Source organism: Sinohyriopsis cumingii, chromosome 10 (genome assembly GCF_028554795.1).
Source record: "Sinohyriopsis cumingii isolate HCF-2022 chromosome 10, ASM2855479v2, whole genome shotgun sequence".
NCBI classification, from domain to species: domain Eukaryota; kingdom Metazoa; phylum Mollusca; class Bivalvia; order Unionida; family Unionidae; genus Sinohyriopsis; species Sinohyriopsis cumingii.
In genome coordinates this window covers 18,026,562-18,041,663 of record NC_142970.1, presented here as the reverse complement: position 1 = coordinate 18,041,663, position 15,102 = coordinate 18,026,562, and the positions used below count along the sequence as shown (strand labels likewise).

At 35.2% G+C, this 15,102-nt stretch overlaps 1 protein-coding gene across 1 annotated transcript in view; it reads left to right on the top strand.

Annotated features, from left to right (window-relative positions):
- LOC149789666 (uncharacterized) overlaps positions 1–15,102 on the top strand; it is a 107,774-nt gene that overhangs the window by 67,448 nt on the left and 25,224 nt on the right. Inside the window, exons 11-13 of the mRNA XM_089973090.1 lie at positions 6,488–6,651; positions 9,149–9,276; positions 13,162–13,731. Of these exons, the coding sequence (XP_089829216.1) occupies positions 6,488–6,651; positions 9,149–9,276; positions 13,162–13,731 (862 nt within the window). The remainder of the gene's footprint in view (positions 1–6,487; positions 6,652–9,148; positions 9,277–13,161; positions 13,732–15,102) is intronic.

Sequence of the window (15,102 nt, the reverse complement as noted above, 5' to 3'; positions counted from 1 at the left end):
CACAGTTATTCCTGATATGTCACCAATAAGTTGTTTAGTTTGAAAGGAATGGAACAGATGTGGTTCATGCAGGTCAGAGGTTAAAACGTGTGCTTGTTGTTCTGACATTAGAATATCGAAAAAAGTGATATTGCATTGTCACCGTTTATTTCTTAATATAATTACAAATAAATGAAGAGTAACTTTTTCGCTATATATTCCTTTGCTTAAATGCAAATTGAATTCATTCCTGCATTCTAGGACTTCTAATTTCCCCCATTATTAAGGTCATTACACGTGTAATACTACCTCAAGGTATATTGTGTAAGCAAAAGAAGCATAATTAACTTATTTTCATGCATAATATCAATGTTAGTTTAACATTTTATTCAGAACATTATACATGATGTTCTAAGACTAAGAAAACTATTTGCATGTTTGAGGGTGGTGCTCTTCAGTTTTGTATTTTGCAGGGGTTTGAATTTAAAAAATAATTTTCTCTGTCTTCCTAATTGTTTATCCTGGTTGTTCAGAACAGATCATGTATATCTTAGGTATTGTTCAAAGAACTTTTAATTCCCATTGGACTAGTTTTTAGAGTATCTGCCTCATGCTCCGGAGGTCGCAGGTTCGAACACTGGCTGAGTCATATCAAAGACTTATAAAAATGGTACTAATAGTTGCCCAGCTCTACAAACCCTTCTGATTCAGTAAGTCCTACGAAATGATCCTTAAAATACTGACTTAAATAATAAAAGGAAAAACTATGGAAATATAATTGTTTCAGTAAAATCTGCATACTGTAGTATCATCAGTTTTCATGGGGGACAAATTTTCGTGGTTTTTGTTGTTGCCCCAAATCACAAATTTAAATCCCCAGCAAAAAATGAGCCACGTAGGATTATGACCCCATCACGTTTTCTTAGTGTTTCATTCCTAGAGATTAACACAGCTGCTAGTATTTGATAATTCAAGGTCAATACTGTAATCTGTTAATTCAATATATGCTTTTACATGTGTTTATTTTATATTTTTTACCTTTTGAAACAAGAATTATAAACATTTTTTATTGTTTCAATGCATACGTTCGATAAGGTATCTGATAGCTGTAATTTTACACTCACTGTCTTAAATCGTTATACGAGGTAAGAAAGGATAGATAGAAAATAGAGAAAAAGCATAAGGTATTCAAACAATAGTAGTACTGAAAATTAAAGAAAAAAAGCATAAAAAATAATAGAATATGAAAATCAAATTTAATACTTATTCAAATAGATCCTTCATTCGAGTACAACTGTTGTTGAAACATTTAAGTCCTCTTAAAGCACATTTCACTTTATCCATTCATTTTTAATCCAAAAGAACAACAATACTATAACTATTTTTTGAAACCTGAAACACTATTTGTTATTAATGAAACACTATACATATTCACTAATTACAGCAGAGTATTAAAGCTCTCACTTCAAAGATTTTCCTACAAAGCCACTGTATCAACATCGTGTCAATCAAGCCACATGGTACTCACAAATGCTTCTCAAGTATGTAATCCTAAAATGCTGAATTAAACAAGTCCAGCATTCTCACTGATAATTAGGTCTGATCTTTCACTCACTGAGGTGTGTGCTGCAATCATGCATTCAGCATGAATTGCAAGGGGTACTAATACTGTGCACTGTGTGACCACTAACATCTTTTTCCATAATGATGACCGTGACCTGTTTAGCATACCACTCGTGGAAGTATGGCTTTAATTCTTCTTTAATAACCGATTGACATAGTGTTGTTGGCTGGATTGGCTTCCTTTGATGTTGAGCACTCAAACGACAACATGGCGAAAGTGATTAATCTTGACATGTGTTTTATTTGTGCTCATTTAGATAGAAGTATTGTTTTAGTATTGTTGGCTGCATCAGCTTCGACTGATTTTATTCACTTGGTCGAAACTATTAACACACTTTTAATTGTACAAGGCACATAACCATCATAATTTTCATGCTCACGAAGAGTGGTAATAATAAAGGCTAAAATTCTCATAAAGATCAACTAAGATCAACATCAATCAATTTTAGTTTAGTGTTTTAGCTGAACAAACATCATAACTTTCCACACAACAAAATAGCTTGATGTTCTGGTGTGTTCTTTGTTGATAGTCAGTGAATTAGTCTTTCATTTTGCGACAAGTAGTACAGGCCAGTATCGTACTAATATTAGTACCCTTATTCCTTCCTCGTGGACAGGGTACTAGCATGATAATTTATGTGTCAATGGAGCAAGCCCGGTATGATTCACACCTGGTGCTCTTTTAGCCTAATATCAACAATTTGGACATATTCCTTGCATATAATCCAATAAATTGAGTAGTCCTCATATTTAATACTGGAAATATCGAAAATCATTGTAGAAATAGTTGTAAAATCTCATTTACCTTTTTTATCCGATGTTTTCTTTTAGATCATCTGCCATATTAGTTCAAATAATGATTACTTCCGTTCTCAGCCTCATTTGTTTGTGTCATAAAAGGACATTGAGGCCTTATTTGGAAACATAAAAAAATCATAGTAAAAATTGGGCGCGGTTTGAGCCAGAAATTATGCGCACTAAACGTAATTCCGGTTTATCGGCAATTTGGAAATTCCACCAAGATGCAATTATTCACCACTTGATTGATAATAACATAGCACAGACTATCCAAATATCGTCTGGCAAGACTTACGTAGAAAAGGTGTCATGGCGAGAATATCGCGTTATCTGTCATGGCGGACATGGTGAGGTTAGTGTAACCATGCCATTTTATTTTAGCGTGTAATGGCTTAATACATTTAAAATAAGCCAAACTTCTTTTCACAACATGATTACACTTGTGTAGTAGATTTCAATGCTGTTTGATTTTCTGACTTTAGTGATGAATCTTTTGCTCCATTACATGATATGGGATCAGTTTGTAATGATATGGGATCAGTTTGTAGCCTCAGCCACAACAAATCAAGTTGAGGCTACGACATTGTAGCTAAGGCCTGTTAAGCATTAAAACCCTCAGACTGGCTTGTGATTACAGGGAATTTTAACTGGTAACTATACCAGTACATTGATGTGTAATTGCCTTTTATTCCATAATATTAGCATGATTACTGTAGTTTTATAAAAGACATACCTATGAAGTTTTCAGAAGCCAAGCAGAGAGACTGAATAAAAACTAGAGATTGGAACCTAAAATCAGGAAGTATTTCATGGCATTTTTAAAGCCTTGTTTTCACTAAATATTGATCGATCTTCCTGGTCCAATATGCGTGGAACTGTCAAAAAGACTCAAAATGTCTCCCTATGACGTGCCCTATTTTCCCCTAGGATGTTCCCTATTTTCATATTGTGGTCAGCTGTTGTCAAACCGCACAATAGCTAAAGATTTGTCTTAAATAAGCAAGCAAGAAAGCCATTGTGACTAATTAAAGTTAATGCTTATCCATGCAACTATTTTGTGAAAACAATTGGCCCTCAGCCATAATTCAAAGAAACCATGTTCTACACTGTTGTGTGTTAGGCAAGCACCAGAAATTGATTATCAAATACAGGATTCCCAATTTCGTTGAACTGAAGGTACCAAAATAGCCACCCTCAAGCTACCGTACATGTGACAACTATTTTCCACTCTTTGTATATCCGACCTTCTTCCTTTATTTTCAACTCGTAAATCATGTATTATTGTTTACTATAAAATATGTATTCTGAATTAGTTTTTTGAGGACACATTTGCTGTGTGGTATCTATTTTCAGTCCATCTTTTAATTTAATGATAGCAATTAGCATTAGTATATAGGGTATAAAAATGCCAGGCGTTCACTCTTGTAAGTTTATTTCATGGGAATGGCACTATAACATATGGAGTTACAGCAATCATAATGATCATTCTTCGGATTGAAATTAATTGTGGAAGATTTTATTGTTGTGGTTTATTTTCTTGTTCTGGCTTATTTTATTATTTTGTATTACTGTAGAGGTAAAAACATTAATTTATGTGAATAATGTTTAAACTTAACATTATATTTAGTGAAGAAGCGAATTCTATATAGCAAAGTAATTATTTCGTCACAACAATAATTTATATGTGACACAACATAACATGTAGGACATTTCTTGTTTAGAAGAAATGAAAATCAAAGACATAATGTAATAATCGGGAGTTCTTTGCAAAAGTTGGAAGATATTAAGAAATCATTAGGTAGGCTTGGAGTGACCCCAACAATCTGGAGATTTTTTTCTTCCTCCCCGTGTGAAAGTTGACAGTTATGGTGTAAGGTCACTTACATCAAAGCAAACTATGTCTCTACTTTTATGGTATTAGCATAACTCTCGAATCATTATTTCCGAAACTTTATTATCGTATTTTGGAGATATCATTAAAGTTTAGCATAATGGTGCCCATGATCCGATTCCAAGGGATGTACTTAATTCAGCACATAATCAAATATACAATGTAAATACATTGGCGCCATTATGCAAATACATTCAGTAGCCTAATTGCAAGGGTTGAATCAAACCGTATTCATTTTGTTTGTTCATTGTGTTGGACTACTGGGATTACATGTTAATGAGTTAGGTATTTACATTTTCAAAGCAAAGTACCGGTGCACTGATATAAAATGTCCAATGCAGCAATGCATAAACAAACAATAATCGAGTCAGAAGCAAGAGGTAGTGTTACAGCAACTCGCAATCGCTAAATTCCTGTCATTGTTCGCTTAAATTATATACAAATCTAAATTAGGCAGAAACAATAAGAAAACAAAATTAAATAAATTACTTTTCAAAGAAGTTCATACCATTTCTTTTTAATAATCATGCATGGCAACCTCGAGATAAGTATACATGTTTATTTTTAAGAATAAGTTTGTCAAAATAAATAGATTTAGAACTTCCCTCGTGCATCTTAAGATGTCTCGGAGTTGTAGGTCAGCTTATACGCAGGTCATGCACTTCTTAGTGCTTATACCTGTTCAGTATGCAGGTCTTGTATGCGAGTATATATCATATTTAATTTCTAAAAAATGATATCCAGCTTCTGGTACATGTTAATAGCGATAGGAAAAAATAAGCCTCTAAAAAAAGCTTTAAGAATCAGTACTGTAGAATAAAGGAATATTTAGATTGGTTCTGAATAAAATCAAGAAGGGACACAATTATGTTTTTTAGACATCACATGTCGATTTGAGTATGTCACATGGCAGAATATACAATAGCCATCATGTGAAATGAAGCAAACAATTCCAAGAGTTGCTTCTTGTTGAGAGATAGCAACAAGTCATTAAACTGCAAAGGCTTTAGAACTGAAGGTGTATGTGTACTTGACACAATTTTTAGATGAACATAATGTTTACTGTTGATGAATCAGTTTGAAACAACGATGCTTGTATCAGTGCTTACAGTTTACCTATCAGTCATACACGTTTATCTGTTATATTAGTACATGTACAACAGGTAAATTGTAAGCACTGATACGAGTCCCTGTGGTTTTGAATAACGAACATTTTAAATACACGTTTACCAACTTAACAATCGTAGTACATGATATATTGTTACAGCTTATGGAAAACCTGGTCAAACTTACAGAAAAATATTGGCTGTTTTACTGAGATGATCTTGTTAGGGTTGACAGGTCTGGCTGCCTTGTTTGGCATTCAGCATTAAGAGATTAGTGTTAGGACAGGTCAGCCTGGTGTCAGGATAATGTTACTGTGTGAAACATTATGCAACATGCCTAGGGCATGATGACCCAGTGCTAGACATCACTATAAACTGCCACACTGCAGACATCATAGGAATATGACTGAATAATTGGTTAAGCTATGTTTAAAAAATCCAAACCAAATTCCCTTTCTTTTGTGATATGATTGATGTGTGTCGTATGGGTCACAGATTATACAGCTTGGCCTTACTTGAGATGTGCATCTTCAAAAAAACACTGCTAGCTTTGCTCAGTCATCTTCAGTTCCTGGTCTTCAGAGGTAAATTGTAAAAAATACATATAAACAAGCCGATAATCTTCTTTGAAATTCTTATATTTGATATATTTGTTAATTCATTATATGCACTTTCAAATGCTTGTATTACCTTGTCCGGCAATATTGTTTCCCAATTTTAATAGCTGCTAAGGGAGCAGTCATTTTAGTTCGCTGTGTGCTTAGATTATGCACAATTTCCACAAGTACAATATCCAAAGAAACTGCAGCCAATAAGCTTGAAAATACATGTAGCTACACCAACATTCTCTCCATCGTGCATGTTACGAATGTAAATAACTTCACCTTACACCAGCCACTCTCTTATAGGTTCTTAATATATGTAGAGTGCCCATATTACATACAGCTAGAAAATAAGTAGTTCAATTAGCTCCCTCATTCACCAATTGTTTCTCTTAAACCTGATGGAATTATTTTAACTGCTTCATAGAGCAAGAGAACAGTCATATCCATTTCTGTCTAATAATAAACATTTATATTGTAATTTTCAGTGTGGAAAGTTTGAGGGATTGGATTGTGCTTGATCCAAAATGGTTGATTGATGCCCTGAAGTCCCTCATCACCGCTGAGATGTTTGTTCTTAACAACTACCCTGCAGTCCGGAGCATGTGGTTTGAATTCAAGGAGAAAGGAAAACTTACCTCTCAACTGATAGGTGTGTATGTTTCTAACTTATTTACAAAAACCTGGTCTCCTTGTAATGTAATACATTCCTACATTAAGCGTTGGTAAATTGTTCGCAGTATTTGTATTTAGTCATAGACAATTGGAGGCTGTTGACACTACATTCATGCATATAAGTGATATCACACTACATTAGATGTAATCTGAGAATTTTGATAATGGAAATTACAGTCCAAATAGGTTGACCGAGTGGTCTACAGCGCTCTCCGTTAAGGATCACTGCCATCTCACCTCTGTCTGCTTGGGTTCGAGTCTCGGATTTGGCCAATGTGGGTATGTGACAAAGCTTGCCAGTAGCTTCTCTAGGGCTGGTGGTTCTTTCCGGGATTCTTCTTCCACCATTAATACTGGCTGCCATGTATAGCCTATCGTGTGCTTAAAAAATGGCATTAAACCCTAAAACAACAACAACAGTCCAAATATTGCTATCCCATACCAGGAACGGAGTTTTCCAGACTATTTCAGTTTATAATGCCCAATATTACACATTCATTGCAGTTTTCCAGACTATTTATAGTTCCCTGTATTACACATAGTGTTTTCCAGACTATGTCTGTTTATAATGCCCTATATTACACATAGAGTGCAGTTTTCCAGACTATTTCTATTTATAATACCCATTGAAATGTGATTGGGTCTGTGGAAAGACAAGATTGTAGTGCCTTATGGAAATATGTCACACAAGTGAATGATGTGATTGTTATCTTTTAGGTCCAGTCAATATTACACCTCCTTTCCGTCATCTATTTTGCTTTATGTTTACACTCCGACTATGGTAGAACATATCACATTAGTCCTATCCGTCCAGCCTGCATCCATGGTAACTCGGTAAGTACATATTCAGACTTGAACTCCAAGGGTCACAGGTTCAGTATTCCAATACTGTGTTAAATGTCATGTTAAAACCTGCAAACATAATGCATCTTTTATGCTCTGTATTAAAACATGGACAACATTATTGACATCAAGTGAATTTATGTACATTGTAATGTTATTGTGCATCTGTGTTTTACCCTAGAGTTATTTCCCTTTAATATCAACCATGTATCATGGAGGATGCTACACATCACAGACATGTGTAGTCATATGATTTGATGGTTGCATTTGTCATGGAGGATAATACAGATCACATACAGGTATAGTCATGAGATTTGATGGTTGTATTTATCATGGAGTATGCTACACATCACAGACAGGTGTAGTCATGATATTTGATGTTTGTATTTATCATGGAGTATGCTACACATCACAGACAGATGTAGTCATGTGATTTGATGGTTGCATTTATCATGGAGGATGCTACACATCACAGACAGATGTAGTCATGTGATTTGATGGTTGTATTTATGATGGAGGATGCTACAGAATATAGACAGGTGTAGTCACTAGATTTGATGGTTGCATTTATCATGGAGGATGCTACACATCACAGACAGGTGTAGTCACTAGATTTGATGGTTGTATTTATCATGTATGCTACAAATCACAGACAGATGTAGTTGCTAGATTTGATGGTTGTATTTATCCCGGAGAATTCTGCACATCATCGGTAGGTGTAGCCATGAAATTTGGTGGTTGTATTTATCATGGAGGATTTTAAACATCACAGACAGGTGTAGTCATGATATTTGATGTTTGTATTTATCATGGAGTATGCTACACATCACAGACAGATGTAGTCATGTGATTTGATGGTTGCATTTATCATGGAGGATGCTACAGATCACAGACAGGTGTAGTCATGAGATTTGATGGTTGTCTTTATCATGGAGGATGCTACATATCACAGACAGGTGTAGTCACTAGATTTGAGGTTTGTATTTATCATGGAGGATGCTACAGATCACAGACAGGTGTAGTCATGAGATCTGATGGTTGTTTTTGTCATGGAGGATACTATGCATCACTTACACTGGTGATTCAACAAAATTTTAATGAACATTTTGGTCAAAATGTTAGTAAAATCTTCCCACAATATCGGTGATATTTGTTTGTAAGCTTGCCAAAATTTTCAATGAAATATCAAATATTTTGACCAAAACTTTTAAGGAATTATCAATGAAATGTCAGTCATTGTCAGTAGGACCCTAGGTTTTCAGGGGATGTCAGACTCTTACGGTATCCCTGTGCTGTGGTTGCTTTGGACAGCATGTCAGTTGTAGCATACTTCAAGCATCATTGCCTTGGACAGCATGTAAGCATAATGCGCTATATACCAATAAACACTGTGTTGTTTTATTTGCTTTAATATATTTATGAGAAACAATATCTCTTTCCAGATGCAATCTGGACAAAAGATAAACACCCAGACTTCCATCATAACAACACACAAACACACACACACACACATAAACATAATACACCATACACAAATATACATGTAAGCATAAATACACCATATACCAATAAACACAACATGTTGTTTTATTGGCTTGAATATCTTTATGAGATACAATATCTATTTATAGATGCCATCTGGACAAAAGAGAAACACCCAGACTTCCATCACTACAAGGACATTATTTTACAACTCATGGAAAAGTTAAACATTTTGGCCAGACCAAGGTTGTACAGTCCAGATGCAGAAGAAGTCAAGGTCAGTTAATGTAAACAAATAAATTTTGTGAGCTCTTTTTCACCAGTGGTTAATTAAAATTATAAAGGAGGCAGTTGTTCTTGGAAAGGACTCTGTTGGGACTTAATAAAGTCATAGATGGAGCCTTGGAAAGGACTCTATATGGACTTTTTAAAGTTATTGGAAAGGCTCTATCCTGTATATCCTGTTTACCTGCAAAATTTAACTCATTCACATACATAATACACACCATCATGTACACAATTGATACACACCTTCTTGCATATAAATAATTCACACCTTCATGCATACAAATAATACACACCATCATGTACAAAACTGATACACACCAACTTGCATGCAAATAATACACACCTTCGTATACACAATTAATACACACCAACTTGCATGCAAATGATACACACCTTCATGTACACAGATGATACACACCAAATTTCATGCAAATAATACACACCTTCATGTACACAATTGATACACACCAACTTGCATGCAAATAACACACACCTTCATGTACACAGATGATACACACCTTCATGCACGCACATAATACACATCTTCATGCATACATATAAAATAAACCTTCATGCATACAAAATGATACGCACCTTCATACAAATAATACACACCTGCATGCATACGAATAACACACGTTCATTCATACAAATTAAAGAAACCTTCATGCATACAAATAATATACACCTTCATTTATAAAATAATACACACCTTCAAACATACAAATGATACACACTTTCAAACAAAACTATAACACACCTTCTTGCATACATATAATATGTTCATTCGTACAAATGATACACACCTTCATTCGAACAAATGATACAAACCTTCATGTATACAAATACTACACAAAAAATGCATACATATAATGGACACCTTTATTCATGTAATTAACACACTTTCATTCATGCAATTAACACACACCTTTAATCATGCAATTAACACATACCTTTATTTATGCAGTTAACACACACCTTCATGTTTAAATGTAATACACCCTTTCATTCACAGAAATAATACAAACCTTCATGCATATAAATAACACAAACCTTCATACACATCTTCATGCATACAAATAGTACACACCTTCATACATACAAACAGCACACCTTCATCCATACAAATAACACATGCCTTCATACATGCAAATAATAGAAACCTTCATGCATAAAAATAACACATCTTCATGCATCCAAATAATACTCACATTCATGCATACAAATAACACATATTCATACATCCAAATAATTCTCACATTCATGCATACAGAAAACACACACTTTATTCATACAAATAATGCATACATTCATGCATACAAATAACACACACTTTCATTCATTCAAATAATGCAAACTTTCATGCATACAAATAATAAATCTTCTTCCTTTCAAATAATACTCACCTTCATTCATACAAAAAATATATCTTCATAGATACATAAAAAACCTTCATTTCTATAATTATACACACCTTCATGAATAGAAATAAAACATCTTCATACATCCAAATAATACCCACCTTCATGCATACATATAATATACACCTTCATGCATACACATAACACACACCATGTATACACATAATTCACAGTTCAATGTATCCCACTGGGGTGTAAAATGGAAGGTAAAAAAAAAAAAAAAACATTGGTGTCAGAACTGGAGGACAAATGAAAATTGTGGGGGTCAAAACTGTACTGACAAATGTTCATCTGACTCATACTTTTTCAGCTTGAAATAGGATACTGTGAGCTGCACAGCATACTCTCTCTGTCTCTAAACATACAAATAAACCAACATGCACAATTAACATACAAATGCATTGTCCATTCAAAGAATAATTTTATTAGTTCATTCTTCTTTTAAAGTCGTACTTTTAACAGTCCCCTTATAATCCTTTTGAAGCAATATTATATACCAACATATTATATACAAGCCAATACAAAAAGCCCAATAAATCCTTTTAATCAAATGGCAGTTAATTTACTGCCTGTCATAAAATGTGAACTATCATCAGTTTCATTGTATTTCGTCCTAGAACACATTTATCCAAAAATCAAAAATGCTAATGATTAATCTTCTTTCTAATAAGTTACACTTGAACTTTCAGATCTTTTATTACAGCAAGGTTAAAATCCAACAAAATCTGCAATGACCCCTGACTTTGTAATCCAAATAATGCATTTGTTTCTGAAAGTTTACTGATTTCTTTGTTGTGAAAGAATGTCTTGGGATATATGTGTTCTCCAGATATCGTGTGGCAAACAAGGGCAAATTTTTTAAAATTCTTAAACCCTGTCAGGAAAGGATTATTCATCTTTGCAGTCTTGCTAATACGCGACCAAAAGTCACACCAGTAATCCTAAAGAATGTGCCGTATTCCAGTCAAGAGAATTGTTATCTCCATTTTTCACTAAAGTTAGAGCCACTGTTACTCTTTTGTCTTCCGCTTCTTTCAATGTCTTCACTAATAATTCCTAGTGCACGACGTTTTAATCTGGAGATCAGTTGCTAGTGCAACAAGCATTGAGCTTAAATATCTAGATTACACCTAGCTGAGCTCGATGGAAATTGCGTGAGTGCTCGCGAGATTAGGGGAAGCTACTCCATCATAACATTGCCTATGCTAGCCTGGTTCCCTGTTTTGTGTGTTCCCTGCATTGCACTCTGCTTTACGAATAGAGGAGTGCAATGCAGGGAGCAAACAGATCAGGTAACCAGACAATCCCTATGTTTGAAGTATACATGATGACATCCCTTGTCCAATGCATTAGATATTAAATAAATCCTGATTGCATTATGTGAATCCTTTGCATCAAAAATACAAATGGCAACACAATGTGCATCATTTTTCTTCAGCGTGTGTCCATGATGCACAAATGTGTGTAAAGGGAAACACTACACTTTAAGAAATACCACCAATATGCACCTTCATGCATGCCCATAACACACACTTTCAAGCATACAAATGATACACACTTTAATTCATGCATATAACACACACCTTCATGCACACAAGTAATACAAATAACACAGACTTCATACATCCAAATAAAACACACCTTCATGCATACAAATAACACAGACTTCATACATCCAAATAAAAAACACCTTCATGCATACAAATAACACAGACTTAATACATCCAAATAATATAAACCTTCATGCACACAAATATTACACACCTTCATGTATACATATATGACACACCTTCAAGCATACAAATAACAAACTTTCAGGCATACATATAAGACATCTTTATTCGCACAAACGATACACACCTTCCTTCATACAAATAATACACAACTTCATTCATGCAAATGATACACGCCTTCATGCATACAAAGGATGCACCTTCATGCATACATATAATACACACCTTCATTCATGCAAATAATACACACCTTCAGCATACAAGTAATACACACCTTCAGGCATACATATATCACAGACTTCATTCATACAAATAATACACGCCTTCATTTGTACAAATGATACACACCTTCATTGGGACAAATAATGGACACCTTCATGCATACATATATCACAGCTTCATACATCCAAATAATACACATCTTCATGCATGCAAATATCACAGACTTCATAGATCCAAATGATACACATCTTCATGCATACATGTATCACAGACTTCATACATCCAAATAATACACATCTTCATGCATACAAATAATGCACACCATCAAAGTCCTCAATTTTAAGGCTGTTTTAACGTGTGCATGCAAATAATAGATGCCTTCAAAGTTCTGTATTGCAAGGTTAAATTTAACTTGTGTATACAAATATACACAACTTATAATTACTTTTAAGGTATTTAAGTAAGAGTTTAATTAAGTTCAGATGTTTTGTCTTTTAGGTGGAGAATTATTTCCTTGCTCCATGCATGCTGCGCCAGGCAGCACCAAAAGATTTCATCTCTCTTGGACCAAATTCTCAGCAGAAAAATACATCAGTCATTTGCTTTGTATTTACGGGGAAGTTTTTACCCACACCTGTCTTCCACAGGCTTCTAGCTGCATGTGTGGCGCAGTGGCCCATTGCCAAGCAGAACATGGAAAATCTAATTTTCTGTGGCTGTTGTCTCTTTGATGTTGACCTTCATCATAGATTGACCTTGTTATTCAGGGAACATGGCATATTTGCACAAGTCACAATATTAGGGACCAATGAGAACACCCCATCTTATAAACTATGTATCGAGGTTCGGGAATTCCTAGCCATGAATCTGCGCAGTATCATTGGATGTCTAGGACAGAGTCTGCAATTTGAGTTGTCTATACAGTGTCCTCAGTCTGACAGATACAGTGTAGACTATCAGATTCCTGTTGCCACTCTGCAGGGGAATGTAGATGTTCCCTGCCATTTCCATGACACGAGCCATGTGATTATTTCCCATGATGTACTAAAGTTCTGGTTTCTGGAAGAGGTGAGTAAGAGCAGATGAGTTCTTTGGATTTTAGCTTGCTAATTTCAGAGAGAACATGTCTTTTAAATAGAATCTGATTTTGTACCCTGATGATTGATTAGAGGAAATCTCTGATATTGTACAACTGTTAGTTGTAGGAAATCCGTTATTAAATCTGAATTGTTTTAATACTTGTAGACAGCACATTTCTTACTGTAGCGCCTAAGTTGATATTCACTATAAGCGCACTGACTGATAATTTATCCATTTAAAACAACACGTAGAGATACATGTATGAATGATACATCAATAATTACTGGAAATATTTCTAGTCAAATATGCAGAAACATGACATCATGGACGTTTTGCTAAACTCTTTGTGTGTTATATACTAGTAGTGAAGGGGGATCCTATAGCCTCAATGGGAATTAGCATTACAGACCCCCTTGGGAACATATAGCCTCAATGGAAATTTAACATGGAGAAAAATCGTGGGAACATATAGCCTCAATGGGAATTTAACATAGAGAAAAATTGTGGGACGATATAGCCTCAAGAGGAATTGAACATGGGAATTGGGACTGTATAGCTTCAAAGGAATTTAAACAGGGTGGGACTGTATAGCGTCAAGGGAAATTGAACATGGGATTTTTTTTTTTTTTTTTAAATTATAAAAGGGGTAGGCAATGGAAAGGCTATCTCTTTTCGAGAAATATGGCTGGCCCTGAAAAGGGCCTTTGGGTTTATGTTAATATGCCCTTAACATAAAGGGCATTTGTGGCATCTTCTTTTCCTCAAGCTGCGTCTTACAGCAGGGCCATACATCAGAGTCCTCTTGAGGCAACCTTGTCTCTCTATGTAGACTCTTCGTATCCACAAACTGCTGGTGGTCCTGTGGACAACGGTCCACTTGGATCGGACATACATGAGCATGTCCGTCCTGAACATCATCGTTGACACAAGCGTTGAAGAGTGCACATCGGTCCACATGTTGAGGCGCCGAGAACAGGTGAATCAATGCAGTGAACTGCGCTTATTTATAGGTACAGGAAGGATTGAAACGGATTGAGTTCATTCACCAATCCGAACACGCGTTACAAAATTCAGTCAGCCCGCATCCAATCCGAAGAGAGCAGTCTGTGACGTCACGTAGTCTATATAGATTCGCTAGCACTTGTGTGCAGTCAATCTATGCGACAGTGATTCAACATGACGGAAACTCAGAAAACGATCCATTGGGCTGCACCAACAGGGGAGACTGCCCAAGGGAACCCGGACTTACTTTCAGAAGAGGTGAATTGGGATTTTGTGGATTTTCTCTCCTCGCAAGAATTTGTTCCCGAACCTTCGTTACCTTCTTCATTACCGCAAGTGGAGAATTTTAGACAGAGA